Raw genomic sequence first — 17,347 nt, 5'->3', positions numbered from 1 at the left:
AGATGTCATCCAAGTCCAACATGATTGAGAATTATAATAGAGACTATGGTCCAGAAGCTATACTATTCAATACTTTGCGAGAAAAATTAAACACTCATTTGATGTAATAGGAGACTATGGAATTTGACATTGTATACACTGGGGTCTATTCTTGATGTTGTGAAATTGTTGTAGATACTAAAAACTCTATTTTGATTAGTTGGCAAGTCATGTTCTTTAATTATGAAAAGTCTACAATCGAAAACTTTTGCGTTCATACAATAAATGTTTTGGAGAGAAAATTGTTAGTCCCCCCATCCCATTGGGACCCCTTATTTATACAAACGAAAAATGGTCTGATATTCCTAAGTGTGACTAAGTTACATTGAATTTTTGTGCAAATATGCCTAGATTTCTTTTAAAAATTTAATTACAATTTTAAACTCTAATTTGATGATTTTTAATAAGAAAATATTGGTAAGGTTGTAGAGCACAAAACTACAATTAATTTTGTAACTAAATTTTGTCTTAAAAAAAAAAAGGTCTCATCTCAATTATACAAGTTATTGTAGAATTATGGTTAAGTGATTTAAACTCATAATTTCTTAATAATTTAAAATTTTGGAAGAATCGGTAATTTAATATGGTATCAGAGCAGGAGATTATTTTTAGGCTTACAAGTAAGAGAGGAGTATTCGAATTATGGTTAAGTGATTAAACGCACTATTTTCTAATAGTTTAAGCTTTTAAAAGAATCGGTAATTTAACTGTTATAACCATAGTTTCTCCAAAAAAAGAAAAGAAAAGAACTAAAGTTAGAACTAAAAAAAAAAAAAAAAAAAAAAAAAAAAAGATAAGATGTGGGGTTGGTAAGACTGTAAAAGCGACACTGTATTAATCCATTTGAAAAAGTAAGCGTCATTTTGCCCAACTATTCTGAAAGTTCAAACTGCGCTCTCCATTCGCGCAGACAACAAAGAATTATTGCATTTGTAGCCATAAAATTCAAAATCTAGTACGTACATGTACCGGGACGAGGTTAGAGTAATTTCTGTTCAAGTATAATGTTTTTTCAAATCTTCGACGCATGTGATTAGCTCACAGCCAGTTTATGAAGAATATTCCAACACAGGTCTCTTTTTTCCTAGCCTATATCACAAGTTATGCACCCTATATATAGATCAAAATTGCAAGTCATGATAAGTTAATACAAAGCGAACAAGATTTGGCATGATGAGTTTAAGGTTCCATTTCTATATCTTGGTTTTGTATGCATGCATTATCATCCCAACCCAATGCCTTGGTAACATCTGCCTGCCAAAGGAACATGTTGCCTTATTCATTTTCGGGGATTCAGTACTTGATGCTGGAAACAACAACTATATCAATACCACTACTGATCTCCAGGCAAATTTCTGGCCTTATGGGGAGACATTCTTCAAGTATTCCACTGGGAGAGCTTCCGATGGCCGTCTAATTCCGGATTTCATCGGTAAGATAATGGTTATCTGTTGTTTCCTATTGGACTTGGATTGTTTACTCAATTAATTTTTGAAGCTTTATGGCAGCTGAGTATGCAAACTTGCCGCTAATTCCTCCATATCTACATCCTGGTTATAATCGGTACATTGATGGGGCTAACTTTGCATCAGGAGGAGCTGGCGCTCTTGATGAAACTCGTCCAGGATTGGTATGCTTTCTATCTGACCATATATGCTCCTTAAAATGTTAATTAGGATTCGAAAAAGTGGAGCGCAATTAGGGTCAAAGTTTGTGCGCATAGCCCGATAGAGCTCTTCCATAACAGCAATCCTATTGACTGGAATTATTGAAAAAAGAAAAGAAAAGACATTTGATACCATGATTTTTTTTTTGCTAAAAAACTTTATCATTCAACAGGCAAAACAATGGCTGTCAGCCTTACAAGTATCAACAATTACTACAGGAAGACTATACATATTGAAACAAAATTGTCTACAAAATCTAATTGCATACTTTGCAGCCACATGGACAGCAGTATTGCAACATCTCCTAACCCAACTAAAATTACATTTCAAAAAGAATTTACTAAGATCAAGTATATTACAAATAATAGTCGCAATGGACCAATCAGGCTGCAATTCAGATGTGGTTAGGGGATCAAAATAGGACTTGGCATCTCCTTCGATGATGATGTGCTGCCATTTTTCCCTTTGATACTATGACAGAATAGTTGAAACATAATAATGACATAATGAGAAAGTACATGAGAAAAGAAAGAATGCAAAGAAATAAAGAAAAAGAGAGAGAACACAAATGATGAGCATGATTCGGCCTAAGTGGCCCACATCCACAATGGAAAACTCTTGATGGTTATATCTTTATTATTAGGCTTTATTTATTACAATGAACCTATTAAAGAGTATTTTATAGTAGACTAAACCCTATGATTACCATTTCAGCAATATCAATAGGATTAGGATTTTTTTACTTGCGCTCCAAGAAGGACCATGATTACTTTATTTATAGGATTATTTTGCTTGCATTCTTAGATACAATGAACATTGACAAGAGACTTGGGCCTTGACTTGGATAAAGCTTTAGTATCCTTAACATGAATCAAGATATCGAACCTAGGATTGCCAAGGGTTTCTGCAATCGGTAATGTTGATAAATTACGCAAATTTAAAATCCTTGCATTTGCTTCATATGCTTTTGTTTATGATTGGACACTATACGAATGAAATATAAGCACTCTTTTTCTGTATTCCATCATAATTTGAAACGAAGATTATGTTCTTATGACCAAAGTGTGTCTATTTTGTTCTCACAGTTGACTGCTTCCCTTTTGTTCTTTTGCCCTCCTTATCAGGTGATAGACCTAAACACTCAACTTAAGTATTTCAAGAACATGGAGACTCAATTGAGGCAAAAACTAGGTGAAAAAGAAGTCAAGGAACTCCTATTTAAAGCTGTTTACTTAATTAGCATTGGGAACAACGATTACCTTGTCCCCTTTACCTCGAACTCTAGTGTGCTTCAATCCTACTCTCGAGAAGAATACGTGAATATGGTAATTGGCAACTTGACAACAGTGATCAAGGTAATTAAAATATGTGTTTTATACAATATTTAGAACAAACTTGTGTTAGATCATTCTTGTTTACGTTTTTAAGTTGGTCATAATTATATACTTTGATTTGTTAGGAAATATATAAGAAAGGAGGAAGAAAATATGCATTCCTAGGCTTGCCGCCTTTGGGTTGTGTCCCGCTTATAAAAGCACTAAAACCAGGAAACACCGATGCATGCATGGAGGAAATCACAGAACTTGTAAAACTACATAATAAAGCACTTTCTAAAGTCCTTCCGAAGCTACAGAGTGAGCTGAAAGGATTTAAATATTCAATAGCCGATTTATACACTTTTCTTAGTGAAAGAATTGATAATCCTTCAACATATGGTATGCACTTCCATTTTTATAGTACAAGATGTGTTTTATTATTATTGTACTTCACATTTTATTTTTTCATAGACTAATAGCATCTTTGTTTTAATTATGTTGGTAAAGGTTTTATGGAAGGGAAGGCTGCATGTTGTGGAAGTGGTCCATATAGGGGACTCCCAAGTTGCGGAGGAAAGAGATCGATCGGTTCTGAGTATGAAATATGTAGGAAAACTAGTGACTATGTGTTCTTTGACGCTGCTCATCCTACTGAGAAGGCCTACCAACAATTATCAGAGCTAATTTGGAGTGGAGCTCACAATGTCATAGGACCTTACAATCTCAAAGCATTGTTTGAACACTAATGTATATAGATTTAATAAATGAAAAATAAAAAACTTGTAAACATGGAGCATACTTAATAAGTTATGGCTTTTGTTAACAAATGCCCTAAAAGTAGTGGTTAATGTGCATTTAATATTTTATTAAATAATATATTTATATATTTTTTCAAAAAATAGAGTCATCTAGCTCACATATGTCCCAAAAAGCTCACAACCATTGAAATTGTGCTTGTAAGCCAATGAATTATTAACAAATATATATATTTTTTCTTTAAAACATGATAATTAAAACTCATAATTGAGTAATTATTAATCCTTCAAATGTGATGTCAAGGCACTCATCACCCGCACCCATAAATTAATATGTTTAATAATTTAAATCAGCCAAACACTATGTAAGTATTTTTGGTTAAAGCATTAATGAAATGATACGTCAAAAATTCTGTTAGACTAATGAAATTTATGTGATAATTAATTGCTTAATTTTGCATATTTATATCATTATTAGAAAGTATTATCAAACTTATTTTGAGTTAATTCATGAATTTTATAGTTGGTTTTGGAATAATGCTAAATAATCAATCTTGTGCTTAACTGAATTTTAATGAATGAATTTGCTTTTTGTAGGATAATGAAATTAAATAAATGGATTTGTGCAAAAGTGAAAGCTAATGGACTTTACTTTTACAAGGGCCATGATGAAGTCAAAGAAGGCCAACCTAATTAAATTCGAGTCCAATTGAAGTAAAGAATCAAAGGAAATTTACACCAAATCCAAGTCCAATTCGGATTAAGATTCCAGCCTATGCACTAGTTAGTATTTGGAACATAACTTACAACTCAGATGTCCAATCAAGATGATTCAAGTTGGCCTAGAAAGCTAGCTTAAAGAGCTACAACTTTGTAGTTTACCAAAAATCCGAATTCTGAAGTTCAATGGAACGAAAATGTCGGTTAATTGAAGCCTAAAAACCTAAGATTTTCTCCAAATGGGAATTCAACTTTTAATAGGATTCCTTGATCTATTTAAAGACCCTTTAGGGCAAAAATTCAGAAGGGAGCTGCCATAGAACATAATTTAGGTTTTCTTAAAGTTTCTTTACAGTTTTATTTATGTTATAACTTGCTAGAAGCCTTGCTAAGGTAAGGGGTGAAACCCACCAATTTATTTGTATATTCTTAACAATTATTTATTAGTTTTAATGCTTATGTTTTTATGATTTTGATTGTTTTACTCATCTAGAAAAGTGTTTTGTTCTATATACTCCTTTGATTTATCGTAGACTCCGGGCACGTTAAATACTTAGTATTCTTTATGAACTAATCCACTAGTTTTGTTTTGCCTAAAATCAATCAATTTCATAAAATTACCTTAGCCAATTAATTCTTGATCAGTTTTTATTGTTAAATCATCCGACTAAGATCATTCTTCGTATGAATTTTAGTTGAGTTATAAAATAAATATTGTTAAGACTATCAATAGATGTGTTATATGTGGATCCCTAAACCTTAGCGCCTTAATATTGATGGAAAAATACATATTTGTATTGCATACAAAACATTCGTAACAGAAAATTAACGGATTTACTTCATTCGAAATTGATAACATGTACTATGTAAATTTCAGAATACAAGTACAAGAGAGTGTACCTTGGTATGGTGAATTTCAAAGCAAAGATTAGAAGTACTTGGGAACACTTTTAATCTTCACTCCAATTCCATTAACGCCCAAGAAGTGTGGCATCTCAACTAGTTATACGTGTTTGTTCAAGAGAGAATTAGAGAGTGTCCAACATTCACATACAAACCATTTCATGTTCTTATGTGATCTTCATGAAAAACCACTTATATGAATTCTATTATTAAAACCTCTTAAAATTTTGTATGTTTCTCTCCTTATATATACTTGATTATCTAATTGGGCTAGCTTTTTGGGTCATTCCAATTGGGCTCTAGTATGTAGCTTGGAGTAGGACTAAAAGGGAACAAATAAGACTCTAGTTCCAATGGGCCTTGGATTTTTCTGTCAACTCTTGACAAGTCCAAAGTTACTATCAATAATATTTAATACCACTATATGAATATAATTGCACTCTAAGTCTTATTAATAAATTATATCCCAAGACTTTATTATATATGCGACCCCTTCATTAAAATATTCGTAATAATACAAAGTCATGAATATAGATTGCCACTTTGAAGATTACTACATCTTAATCCTTGAGTACGTTTAATCCTTTATGTTATTCATCATATAGTAATGAAATCCAATTTTATAAATATATACTTTAGTAGTTTCTTACTAAAGTGGTTGGGTCCAACACTCTAAATAATCAAACCCATTAAACTTATCTCAAGGGAATATTTTATATCTTTATTAAGAGATTATAAATTTCATCTTGAGAATATATGTTCCATCAATACTAAATGCGGCTGCCTAACATACTAAGGTTTTGATCGTGACTTATAGATCTCACTCGTGATATATTAAAGCAACTTCCACCTCACGATTAGGTTCATTGTTCTCTTAGGATTTAGAATTGATGTAAATAGAAGTTATGAGATTTATTATTCATTTGACAGTTGTTAGAAGAATAATAAATCTAACAATAGTCCTGTTCAATATGTCTTAATTCTTAAAACATATCAACATATCAACTAAAAGTCTTCACTTCCATGATCAAGACAAATCGTCTTAGTTAATATGTTATAGTCTTTGCAAATGAAATGTCTAATTTCATCACTGATTATGAACTAAAATTTTGAGTTTACAAAGAACTTATGATTTATATCTTCTGTAACTTTTCACATAAATCACATACTATGCATCTCATAGACTAAGATAATGTCCCATTAGTTCATTTATAGATAGTCTCATATAATTAAACAATTTAATTATTTATGACATGCCAATAAATTGGATTTTAGGGCATAAACTCCAACAAATATATTGTTATTTTCTCTCAATTTAAATTAACTTTACTAAACCATCAAGAATCTCTTAAATTAAACTTTATTATTTTAGTTTTATTTTCTTGTGGTTTGCTAATAAATTACCTTTTTCCTGTGAATTCGACCTCGGATTTATCGAGTTATTACTTTGCGACAATCCTGCACTTGGAAGCATTATTTAAGTAGCAGCATTATTCATTTGTCAATTACTGAAATAGGTAGGAGTGAGATTTGATCTAGCCTCCAAAAAATGAGATTTGGTAGCTACTAAAAAAATGCAGCACTTATCTAAGGACTAATAATTACAAATTTACAAATAAAATAAAAACCTATGCTTCAACAACTAGTTTTAAATATAGTAAATGAATTTTATATTTAAGCAAATAACTCTTGCCATTACAATTTCAATCAGTCAAAAACCATGTAAGTATTTTTGGTTAAAGCATTAATGAAATGATCAGTCCAACACCATGCGTTAGTCTAATGAAATTTCTTCTACATCCAAGACATCAGTTATGCCACAAAGACATCAATCTGCCATAAAGACATGGTGTCAAGATACCAATGTCACAAAGACTACGAAATCTGGTTGGGTAATCATTAGGTAATTACATGTCACAATTCAAGAGTAAAAACATGAAGAACACACAGTTTACATGAAATCAAACATGGTTCAATTTCAAATAGTTTCATAGAACCTTTTAATATCCAAGCATTTCACAAAGTTCTCAAATTTTCCAAAATCATTACTTGTCATTAAGATTTTCTATCAATTTAACAAATATCACAAGTCAAGATGAAACATCTTTTTAGTCAAAAAAGCTGAAACATCTTTAGAATTTGCAAATAATGCAATAAATCCATAAAATTCATTTCCAAGAATTTTATAAAAGATGTTTATCTTTTCTATGCTAACAAATCATGCATTTCCCCATATGCATTACCAAATATGATGCGCTTTTTATAAATAGTCATATAGAATAGGGTCACAACATAATACTTTTAAGGAAACATAATCCCACAAATAATTTTTCAAAATGTGTTTGAAATTATTTGCAAGAAACATGAAGTTTTATCTGTTTGGAATTGCATAGTGATCGGTGACGCTTTTCCTAATTAACTCCATGTCCTTCATTTGAAGCTGCATGTTGTGTCAGCCTGCCAGGAATCAAGATTTGTTGGGGGTAGCTGTAGTAAAAAAAATGTCATTTTTCTTGTTTGTTGTGATTGGAGATCATTTAGTTTGCTCACATGTGATTCTAAAACCGTTCATAAATAGCTTCATTTGGATGTTTATGTTGGGTTAAAATGAATTTACCTCTTGCAAATTAATTAATTACCCAAGTTAATTAATTCGATCAAATTTCATGCAATAGCGTGATAGCACAAACAAATCACCAATTGTACTAAATACAAAGACAAATAAATTTGACACAGGTGATTTGTTTACGAATGGGAAAAACCACCGAGGTAAAACCTCACCGGGTGCACCGGGTGATTTTAAGGTCATCACTCCCAAAATATCAACCTACAATTGAACCCTTACCCCAATATCCAATTGGACTTGTATTGTAGTGGTAATCTTCCCGTTCAATGTACGAATCTCAATACGTGACTAACCAATGACGCACAGATCCCAGTATGTGACTAACTCCAGCAACTTGAGGAGGTTGTTGGCTGTAAAGTTCTTTAGTTCATCAACAATGAAAATCAGGAAGCTCATTGGTTACAAACCCAATGGGACAAAGACGCAGTAACTTCTTCAGAGAGAATAATGAACTAGGGCACTTTATACATGTGTTTTCCATGTATGACGGCCTTTAAAAATAAGTATTATATATGTCTAGAGCTATGAGAAAAAAAACCCTATACAATTATACAAACATGGGTTGAAAATTAGATCTAAAAATTTTGATTTTGTAAGTCTCGACAGAAACATCTTGTGTCAAGCTTCTATTGAGTTTCAACATTAAATCTCGATAGAAAAGATTTTGTCGAACTTTAATAAACAACTTTTTTTCACTTGTTTTTTTATCAGATCTTCATGGATTTATCACTTAACTTGAACAACATGTTTCTTAAAGTCTTAAACTCATTCTAGATCCACCCAATTACAAGTAAAATGTATTTTGTCAAAGAATTAGCCAATTACATAAAATATGTCCCTAACAGTTTATAATGAAGATTTGATGCTGTTGGGACAGATATTTCCCAGTTCTATTAAAGTTTATTCTTGTAAAGCCACATATCTTATTAAAAAATTGTGTTTATTTATCTTTTAAAATAAAAAAGTATTGTAATTTAAAATAAAACCATTTTTTTTCAATATAAATTTATTAGTAGCACATCCACATTTAAACATTATTCTTGAATCATTAATGAAGTTATCAAATAATTATAGATTGTAATCTTGAATCACTAATGAATTTATCAAATAATTATAGATTGAGAGATGGATGATATAATAAAATGAGATAATTATAGAATAATGTGTTAATGAGTTTTAATCTTCACAAAATGTTTAGTTAGTAGATGATGTGTCAGTTTATCATTTTTTTTTTTTTAAATGTCTAGTTGAAAAACAACTGGAAATAAGCGGAACCTGTAAGAATGAAGGTAATGTGCTGCCTTATCAGAATTATGATTAAGGATATCTGTATATATAATTTTAAGATGAATTCAATTTACAAGAGTTTTGGATAACTAACGTACAAAAATCTAAATTTAAACATTTTTTTTTTAAATGTTAATTTTGTTAGTTTTTATTTTTCTATTTTTAGGGTTTAGAAGTACTATTATTAGACATATTAATATACATTTTTTGTACGTTTCGTATTTTAAATATAGTCCTTGAATTTTACATTGAAACAATTAACCCTTGAAAACAGTTGTCACGGTTTTGGTATGATGAGTTTAAGGTTCCATTTCTATCTCTTGGTTTTGTACGCATGCATTTTTATCCCAACCCAATGCCTTGGTAAGATCTGCCTGCAAAAGGAACATGCTGCCTTATTCGTTTTTGGGGATTCACTAGTTGATGTTGGAACCAATAACTATATCAATACCCTTTCTGATCACGAGGCAAATATTCCACCTTATGGGGAAACCTTCTTCAAGTACCCAACTGGGAGAGCTTCAAACGGCCGTCTAATTCCAGATTTCCTTGGTAAGATAATAGTTATGTGCTGTTTTCTATTGGACTTCAATTGTTAATCAATTTTTGAAGCATTATTGCAGCTGAGTATGCAAACTTGGAGCTAATTCCCCCATATCTACATCCTGGTTATCATCGGTACGTTGATGGGGCTAACTTTGCATCAGGAGGAGCTGGTACTCTCGATGAAACTCGTCAAGGATTGGTATGCATTCTACTGACTATGTACACTCCTAAAAAAAGAATTATAATTAGGATTCTCAGAAATGAAGCACAATTAGGGCTAAAGTTTGTTTGCATAGCCCTATAGAGCTCTTCCTTAACAACTATATATCCTATATTCCTATTGATTGGAACTAACAGAAAAGATAAAGGAATTCTGATTCCATGGTAGAATAATTGAAAAAATATTATGAGATAATGAGAAAGAACGTGAGAATATAAAGAAGGAAAATAGTGAAAGGAAAAGAGAGAGAAAACAATGAATGATTAGTTATAGTTCTGTTTAACCTTAGAGGACTCCATTAATTGCAGAGAACCTTTGATGGTTACGACTTTTTTTTTTTTTTTTTTGGGTAAAGGAAAAATGGGTAGAGGGGGGGGCGATCAGTATGGCTTCCCTACTTGGGCGTAATCATAGTAACACCTTACCCACTCTCGGACGAGACCCCATATTCCCAGTTTGCGAGAAACTCACTTATTATTCTTTTGGGCCGTTTGAGATAAAGATGAGATATAAAGAGCACTAACACGCAACTAGTTGTTGAGGCTCAAACTCAAGTCCTGAGACTTGCTGGCTTGGTATCTTACATCTTTATATTTGGTTCTATGTATTATAATGAACCCAATAAAGGATAATTATAGAAGACTAAATACCACGGTTACATTATTTGCACCACAAGAAGGATTATGGTTTTTTTTTTTTACTTGTACTCTAAGTAAGATCAAAATTACTTTACTTGCAAGATTATTTTGCAAGTATTCTAAATTGGATATTAATGCTTTGTTTTTTTAGGCAAAGATATTTTTAAGAAAATGAGTCATTTTCTTAAAAGTACTTTCCGTAAAACTATCTCATTTTTTTATGTTTAGTAATTATCTTAAATAAATTGAAAAATAATCTTCTAACTTCTCTTATTTAGCTTATTATGAAATAGAGTTGTTTTCCAAAAAAATTCAATGGAAAACAATTTCTAAAAATAAGGCATACTTTTTTTGTTAACCAAAAATAGTTTTCTTTTAACTTATTTTTTTTATACTACCAAACACTGGACCTTGACGAAGATTAAGATTTGGTCCTTGACTAAGATTAAGATTTGATATCTTTAACATGTATTAATCAACTAATCTAATCCAAGTGTTGCCATGTTTCCTTTGATATCTTTAACATGAATCAACGTAGATAACCTAAGGGCTGCTCTGTTTCCTTTTCTTAGCATTTTAGATATACTGATCGAGTATCCAAGTTCAAATCCTTGCATTTGCTTCATATATGATTAGATACTTATGAAATATAAGCTCTTTTTCTCCTGTATTCCATCATATTGTGAGATTTGGATAATGTTTTCATGATATAAGCATGTCTATTCTGTTCTCACGGTTGTGTACTTCTCTTTTGTTCTTTTCATTTGCTTATCAGGTGGTAGCCCTAAATACTCAACTTAAATATTTCAAGAAGCTGGGTACTCTGTTGAAGCAAAGGCTAGGTGAAAAAGAAGCCAAGAAATTGTTGTCAAAAGCTGTTTACTTAACTAGCGTTGGAAGCAACGATTACCTTTTCCGCTTTACCTCAAACTCCAGTGTCTACTCTCCAAAAGAATATGTAAATTTGGTAATTGGTAACTTTACAACTGTGATCAAGGTAATTACAATTAGTGTTTTATTCAATATTTAGAGAAAATTTGTCTTGGGTTTTTCATGATTTCATTGGTCATATATAATTATAATTTGATTTGTTAGGAAATATATAAGAAAGGAGGAAGAAAACATGTGTTTCTAAACCTGCCACCTTTGGGTTGTCTCCCGCTTGTGAAAGCAATAAAACCAGAAAACGCCAATCCATGCGTGGAGGAAGTAACATTAATTACGAAACTACACAATAAAGCACTTCCTAAAGCCCTTAAGAAGCTAAAGAATGAACTGAAAGGACTTAAATATTCAATAGCCGATTTCTACACTTTTCTTGGAGAAAGAATAGATAATCCTTCAAAATATGGTATGTCACATCCATTTTAATAGTGCAATATGTATTTTTTTTTTTTTTTAAATTGTACTTTGCTTTTTATTTTTGCCATAGACTAATAACATCTTTGTTTTTATTATGTTGGGAAGGTTTTAAAGAAGGGAAGATTTCATGTTGTGGAACTGGTCCATATAATGGAATTTATAGTTGCGGAGGAAAGAGAGCAGTTGGTCCTAAGTACGAATTATGTAGGAACATTAGTGATTATGTGTTCTTTGATGCTCCTCATCCTTCCGAAAAGGTCTACCAGCAATTTACAGAGCAAATTTGGAGTGGAACTCCCAATGTCATACGACCTCATAGTCTCAAAGAGTTGTTTAATCACTGATTGCATTGAAATTTTAATAAATGTAAAATAAAAACTTGTAAACATGGAGCACATTGGAGTTTAATAAATTAATGATTTTGTTAACAAATGTCATAAGGACAATGGTTAAGGTGTATTTAATGTTTATTTATTTATTTACTATAAAAAAATTAAAGTCAAACTGTACATATTCTCAAAATTGAGAAATTATTAATTCTTAATATATATGTAACCTTATACCCATAGATTTATATGTTTAATAATTCAATCATCATTTTATACTCTCAACATTTGGACAATACACCAAATTAGAGGTGGATCCAAACACTAGAGCTGCACCTCGGCTAGTGGTGACAAACGCTATTAAAAATGGATTGGGTGCAACCCGGTGAAGCATATGTTCTCGTAGTTAAATTATAAGAAACTTTTCTATATTTTACCTCTTGCATTGCCTTCCAAAATTAATATAGTCAAATTCGTTTGCTTTAAACATATCCATGTTAGATCTTAACATGCAATCAAATTGATTTGCTTTGAACATATCTTTGTTAGACCAGTAATAATATTACTTTAAGTATTCAATTCCAAGTGTTCCCATTGAAGTCAACACCATGATTGCTCTATTATAATTGCCATACCCATACCCAGAAGTATCTGGGCAATGACAGAAACTCACTATAATTTCCAATATTGATGCTATATAATAATTTTAATACTTATTCATTGTACACGCCCTGCAAATAGTGCAGGTCATAAGCTAAGTTTATTTATTATAAATTTATCTAATGTTATCCAAAATGATATCTAATATCTAATATAATATATTAAATCAAAGATTTGAGAAAATCTTCAATTTTAAAAACTAAAGAATCCTTCATATTAGGTCAAAAAATCCAGAAGTATAATTAAAAAATTAAAAAAAAAATCAAATCTATCCAAAATAGTCCTACAATTAAAATACTTCTCAATAATAATAATAATAATAAGTGTCGGTGCTAAGCATGGGATTTAAGCTAGTTATGATATACTATAACTTGTCCCAAAAACTTAATTAGTGAGAAAGAGTAAATTTAATCATTTAACCACAATTTTGATTGATAACTTCCTCACTTTAATAACTCCAAGTGGTTCATATAATTAGTGGTTACCGAGATCTCATGAAATCCATGAGGTTTTTGTTCAGAACTCCTAAGTCCTACCAAGCATCTTGGAGCCACTCTGAGGGATTGCTCAATGAAATTACGTAGTGATTAGGATTTCAGATATAATTCACATAGTATTTAAAGGAAACCCTAAGACATGTTTTGTAGAGACTGGGGAGCTTCTCTTTTGAGATCTAAAAGGTTATGTCCCTTCTCCTTTCAAAGTCACTACCGAAAATTAATTTACATATTATTAAAACCTGTAGATCTGAAGTTGCTGCATACCAGTCATCAAAGGTGCTAAATCTAAACCTTCAAGGATGGTCTTGAAGTCATAGGCTGGATGTCAAGACCCAAATCCATGAAACATGAATTTAGATGCATGACTAACTTGCTAACCTCACCTAGCTCAATAAAAATAATTTATTTAAACATAGTTCCATAAATCTCCAAATAAACAATGCTACTGATAAATCTCTTACAATAATTAAAATCCATAATTTATAATAATCTCCAAAATACTGTGAAGTCTAAAGCGGAAATATAAAGATAACTAATAATCTTTTCAAACTCCACAAATTGGAAACAATCTCCACTATATAAAACGTGAATTACCAAAACAAAGGTAACTAAAACTCTATGAGTATTCAAGTAATACTGAAGTCGTCTACAACTTCCACGCTCTACCTTGCACCTTACAAAGCGATCCAAGGGTTCTATATTCCCAACTACACTTTAATATGAAAATAGTGATTGATGGGGTGAGCCACACATCTAGTAAGTAATTATACAGAATACACAATGAAATAGAGTCAAGCAAAGCACGAGTTTGATTTCACAATTTCAATCAAAATATCCAATATAGTTTTCAAAACATGTAAAGAATCACTTAATATACATATAATCAAATCTTAAAGTCTTTTGGAAACACATACAAATAATTGATCAAAGCACAGTGTCACATATACACATCACATATTCTCACATACAATCCTGTGAGCGGATACCAACATCTAACCCCTGCTGGTGAGGGATCAGCACATATTCTCACATATAGTCCTGTGAGCGGATTTACACATATATCTGATCAATTCTAAAAACACTCATTTTGAGTCACATATCACAAACAATAAAGTTTATACAACATATAATAAATTTCTCAATATTAACAATTGTTCCAACAATAAAGACATATTGAGTATCACAATATCAAATTGAAACATAAATCAAAAGATGCTTGACTCTCTTAGGGAACGAATAGGAACTGAAGAGTTTATATAAATATTTTTACAATTCTTGAGTTAGTTTGAAAATCCAGTTTGTTGAAAGGAACGTCTTAAACACCGTTTGAAAAACAAGAATATGACTTTGAAATCACTTGGTTTGAAACAATTTAAAGAACAAAAATCTTTTTAGAAAACTTACTTTGAAACTCAATTATTTTCAGAAAATAGTTTAGTTAAAAATCATCTTTTAAATGGGATTTGGACATTCAAAACGTTATTTAAAATTCGAAATTTCTTTTAAAACATTATTTAAAAGGCAATTAAAATTTCTCTTTCAATAGTGTAAGAATGCTTTTTGATAAACTTTTAAAAAATGTAAGCTTAAAAATATAACTTTGAAAATCTTTTAACTTCTAAGAACCTAAAGAACAAAACTTGTGCATATTATACATAATTACTTACTGCACTCGAATCATTCTGAAAGTCCAGCCAAAATAATCTCCAAAGAGCCTCAAGACTAGGGGTGTGCTCGGTTCGGTTTCGGTCGGTTTGTATGGGTATGGCCAACCGAAACCGAAATATTCGGTTTGTGAAATTCTCAACCGAAACCGACCGAAATGGCTGGAAATCAATCGGTTTCGGTGTATATTGGTTTCAATCGGTTTCGGTCGGTTTTCGGTTTTTCAAAGAGAGGGTTAAGGAGATTTTCAAATCCCTAAATTTAATCACATATAAAAAACAAAGAAATAGAGCAACAGAGAGAGAGCTGTTGAAAAAAATCAGAATCACAGAGAAAGAAAAACTTCCAAGAATATTTGTTCAACAATTTACAGTATTACACACAGATTCCAACAAAAAATTGAAAATATTTTGAATTAACAAAAGGATCTAGACAGAACTTTACCATTGCTGCACCATAGCAGGAGCCTACCACCATGCTTGAGCCTACCACCAAGTCTCTGTAGTGATTTTTCAATTTGCATTGAAGAAAGAACAGAGATATGTGAGAGGAAAGCATGGCCATGGTCCATGGGACTCAGAGAACAAAAAGAAAAGAAAAGAATGAGGCGGCTGAACTGAGAAGGGCGGAGATTAGAGAGAAAATTGGGGAAGGACCGAAGGGTAGAGAGAGACAAAGAAAAAATTGAATTGAGAGAAAAAAAAATGGGGAAGGGGGCGGCTGAAGAAAAGAGAAGGGAAGCTAAAGAAAAGAAAAGAGAGAAAAAATTGAGAGAAAAAATTGAGGAAGGGGGAAGGGGGCGGCTGAAGAAAAGAGAAGGGAAAGCCAACAGGGGTATTTTCGTATTTATGCTACTACTAGGGTTTTAAAAAACTAAATAGCAAAAAATACTCACCTCCCACGCGAAGGCTCGAACCTAGGATCAAGAAGCCAAACCACAAGGAGCAAACCGCTAAGCCACTGACCAGTTACGTGTAAGAGATACATAAAAATATATATATATTTAAATAAATATATATATATATTTCGGTCGGTTCGGTTGGTTTCGGTTTTAAAAAATCCAACACCGAAACCAAAACCGAAAATTTCGGTTTTTTAAAAATAAAACCGAAACCAAACCGCACCGAAACCGAACCGAAATTTTAGACTCGGTTCGGTCGGTTTCTGTCGGTTCATTCGGTTCCTCGGTTTTTTGCACACCCCTACTCAAGACACTCTTAAATAGGACCTATAATCAATCATGAAAATATACTCAATATTCTCTACAACCATAAAGCTTATAGAACTATACAACTAACTCAGTATGATTATACTTTGTTGAACTTATTAATAACACCAATGTAAGGAATCTCTGCCCAAAATGTTTCCTTGAATTTATCAAACCTTAGAGGCAGTAACCAATATATTGTAGTAACCCTAAGATTTGATATATGTAGATATATAAAGCCCAAAGAATGTAAAAGCCTATTTCAACTCTAATATATAACCTTAAGGCATAGTATAATCACAAAGAAAGGGTCCCAGAGGCATGAAAACATAGCCGTATTCTTTGACTTATATATCTATCATATATAGCCGCATTCCTTGACTTCTAGCATAATCTCAAGGAAAGGTCTCAGAGGCAAATCTAAACATAGCCGAAATCTTTGACTTCTTCTATATCCATTATATATATATATATATATATATATATATATATATATATATATATATATATATATATATGTACAAATCCAACTAAAGAAGAAGGGCAAGAAGGGCTGCATTGTTTGACTTCAATCTAGGATTTTATATATATATATATATATATATATATATATATATATATATATATATACACACACAATCCGACGGAAGACTTAAACCAAAATATTGATTCTTGAAATCCCATGGCTCAATCTAGAATTATTTATATATCCTAATGAACAATCTAACATCTAATGTGGATACCCAGCGGCAAATCTAAACATTAGAATCTAAATTTTAGGATCAAAATCAAATTTCTAAATAACCTTATAAACTTTTAATTTTTTTGTTCCTAATTGTGAGAAATCTTACCTTGAACAATCTGACTGTCTCTTCAATTGTATGTGCTCTAACTCCAAGGAAAACACCTC

The 17,347-nt window shown here is 31.5% G+C and overlaps 2 protein-coding genes across 3 annotated transcripts; both read left to right on the top strand.

The window, feature by feature from the left end:
* Window positions 1–1,181: 1,181 nt before the first annotated feature.
* On the top strand, window positions 1,182–3,930 carry LOC142617463 (GDSL esterase/lipase 1-like). 2 transcript variants are annotated; one of them, XM_075790338.1, is made up of 5 exons: window positions 1,182–1,471; window positions 1,548–1,669; window positions 2,792–3,061; window positions 3,166–3,421; window positions 3,530–3,930. In XM_075790338.1, the coding sequence occupies exons 1-5, from the start codon at window positions 1,210–1,212 to the stop codon at window positions 3,766–3,768; spliced, it is 1,149 nt and encodes a 382-aa protein (XP_075646453.1). In that variant the 5' UTR covers window positions 1,182–1,209; the 3' UTR covers window positions 3,769–3,930. The 2 variants fall into 2 exon arrangements, with proteins under 2 accessions (XP_075646453.1, XP_075646454.1); XM_075790339.1 differs by having other exon boundaries at window positions 2,831–3,061; window positions 3,530–3,915.
* A 5,673-nt stretch (window positions 3,931–9,603) lies between these two features.
* On the top strand, window positions 9,604–12,423 carry LOC142617473 (GDSL esterase/lipase 1-like). The gene is made up of 5 exons (XM_075790353.1): window positions 9,604–9,865; window positions 9,937–10,058; window positions 11,493–11,714; window positions 11,813–12,068; window positions 12,185–12,423. Exons 1-5 carry the CDS (start codon window positions 9,604–9,606, stop codon window positions 12,421–12,423), a joined length of 1,101 nt encoding a protein of 366 aa, XP_075646468.1.
* The last annotated feature ends 4,924 nt before the right edge of the window (window positions 12,424–17,347 follow it).

Source organism: Castanea sativa, chromosome 11, assembly GCF_040712315.1.
Source record: "Castanea sativa cultivar Marrone di Chiusa Pesio chromosome 11, ASM4071231v1".
Taxonomy (NCBI): domain Eukaryota; kingdom Viridiplantae; phylum Streptophyta; class Magnoliopsida; order Fagales; family Fagaceae; genus Castanea; species Castanea sativa.
The sequence above is the reverse complement of the archived record's forward strand: the minus strand, read 5'-3'. Positions and strand labels throughout refer to the sequence as shown.

Excerpts from the sequence above, each read along its gene's own strand:
- LOC142617463 (XM_075790338.1), top strand. The coding sequence starts at position 1,210 with ATGATGAGTTTAAGGTTCCATTTCTATATCTTGGTTTTGTATGCATGC. Across the intron at positions 1,472-1,547 it reads TCTAATTCCGGATTTCATCG|CTGAGTATGCAAACTTGCCG; the intron begins GTAAGATAATGG and ends GCTTTATGGCAG. Across the intron at positions 1,670-2,791 it reads ATGAAACTCGTCCAGGATTG|TTGACTGCTTCCCTTTTGTT; the intron begins GTATGCTTTCTA and ends TTGTTCTCACAG.
- LOC142617473 (XM_075790353.1), top strand. The coding sequence starts at position 9,604 with ATGATGAGTTTAAGGTTCCATTTCTATCTCTTGGTTTTGTACGCATGC. Across the intron at positions 10,059-11,492 it reads ATGAAACTCGTCAAGGATTG|GTGGTAGCCCTAAATACTCA; the intron begins GTATGCATTCTA and ends TTTGCTTATCAG. Across the intron at positions 12,069-12,184 it reads AGATAATCCTTCAAAATATG|GTTTTAAAGAAGGGAAGATT; the intron begins GTATGTCACATC and ends TATGTTGGGAAG.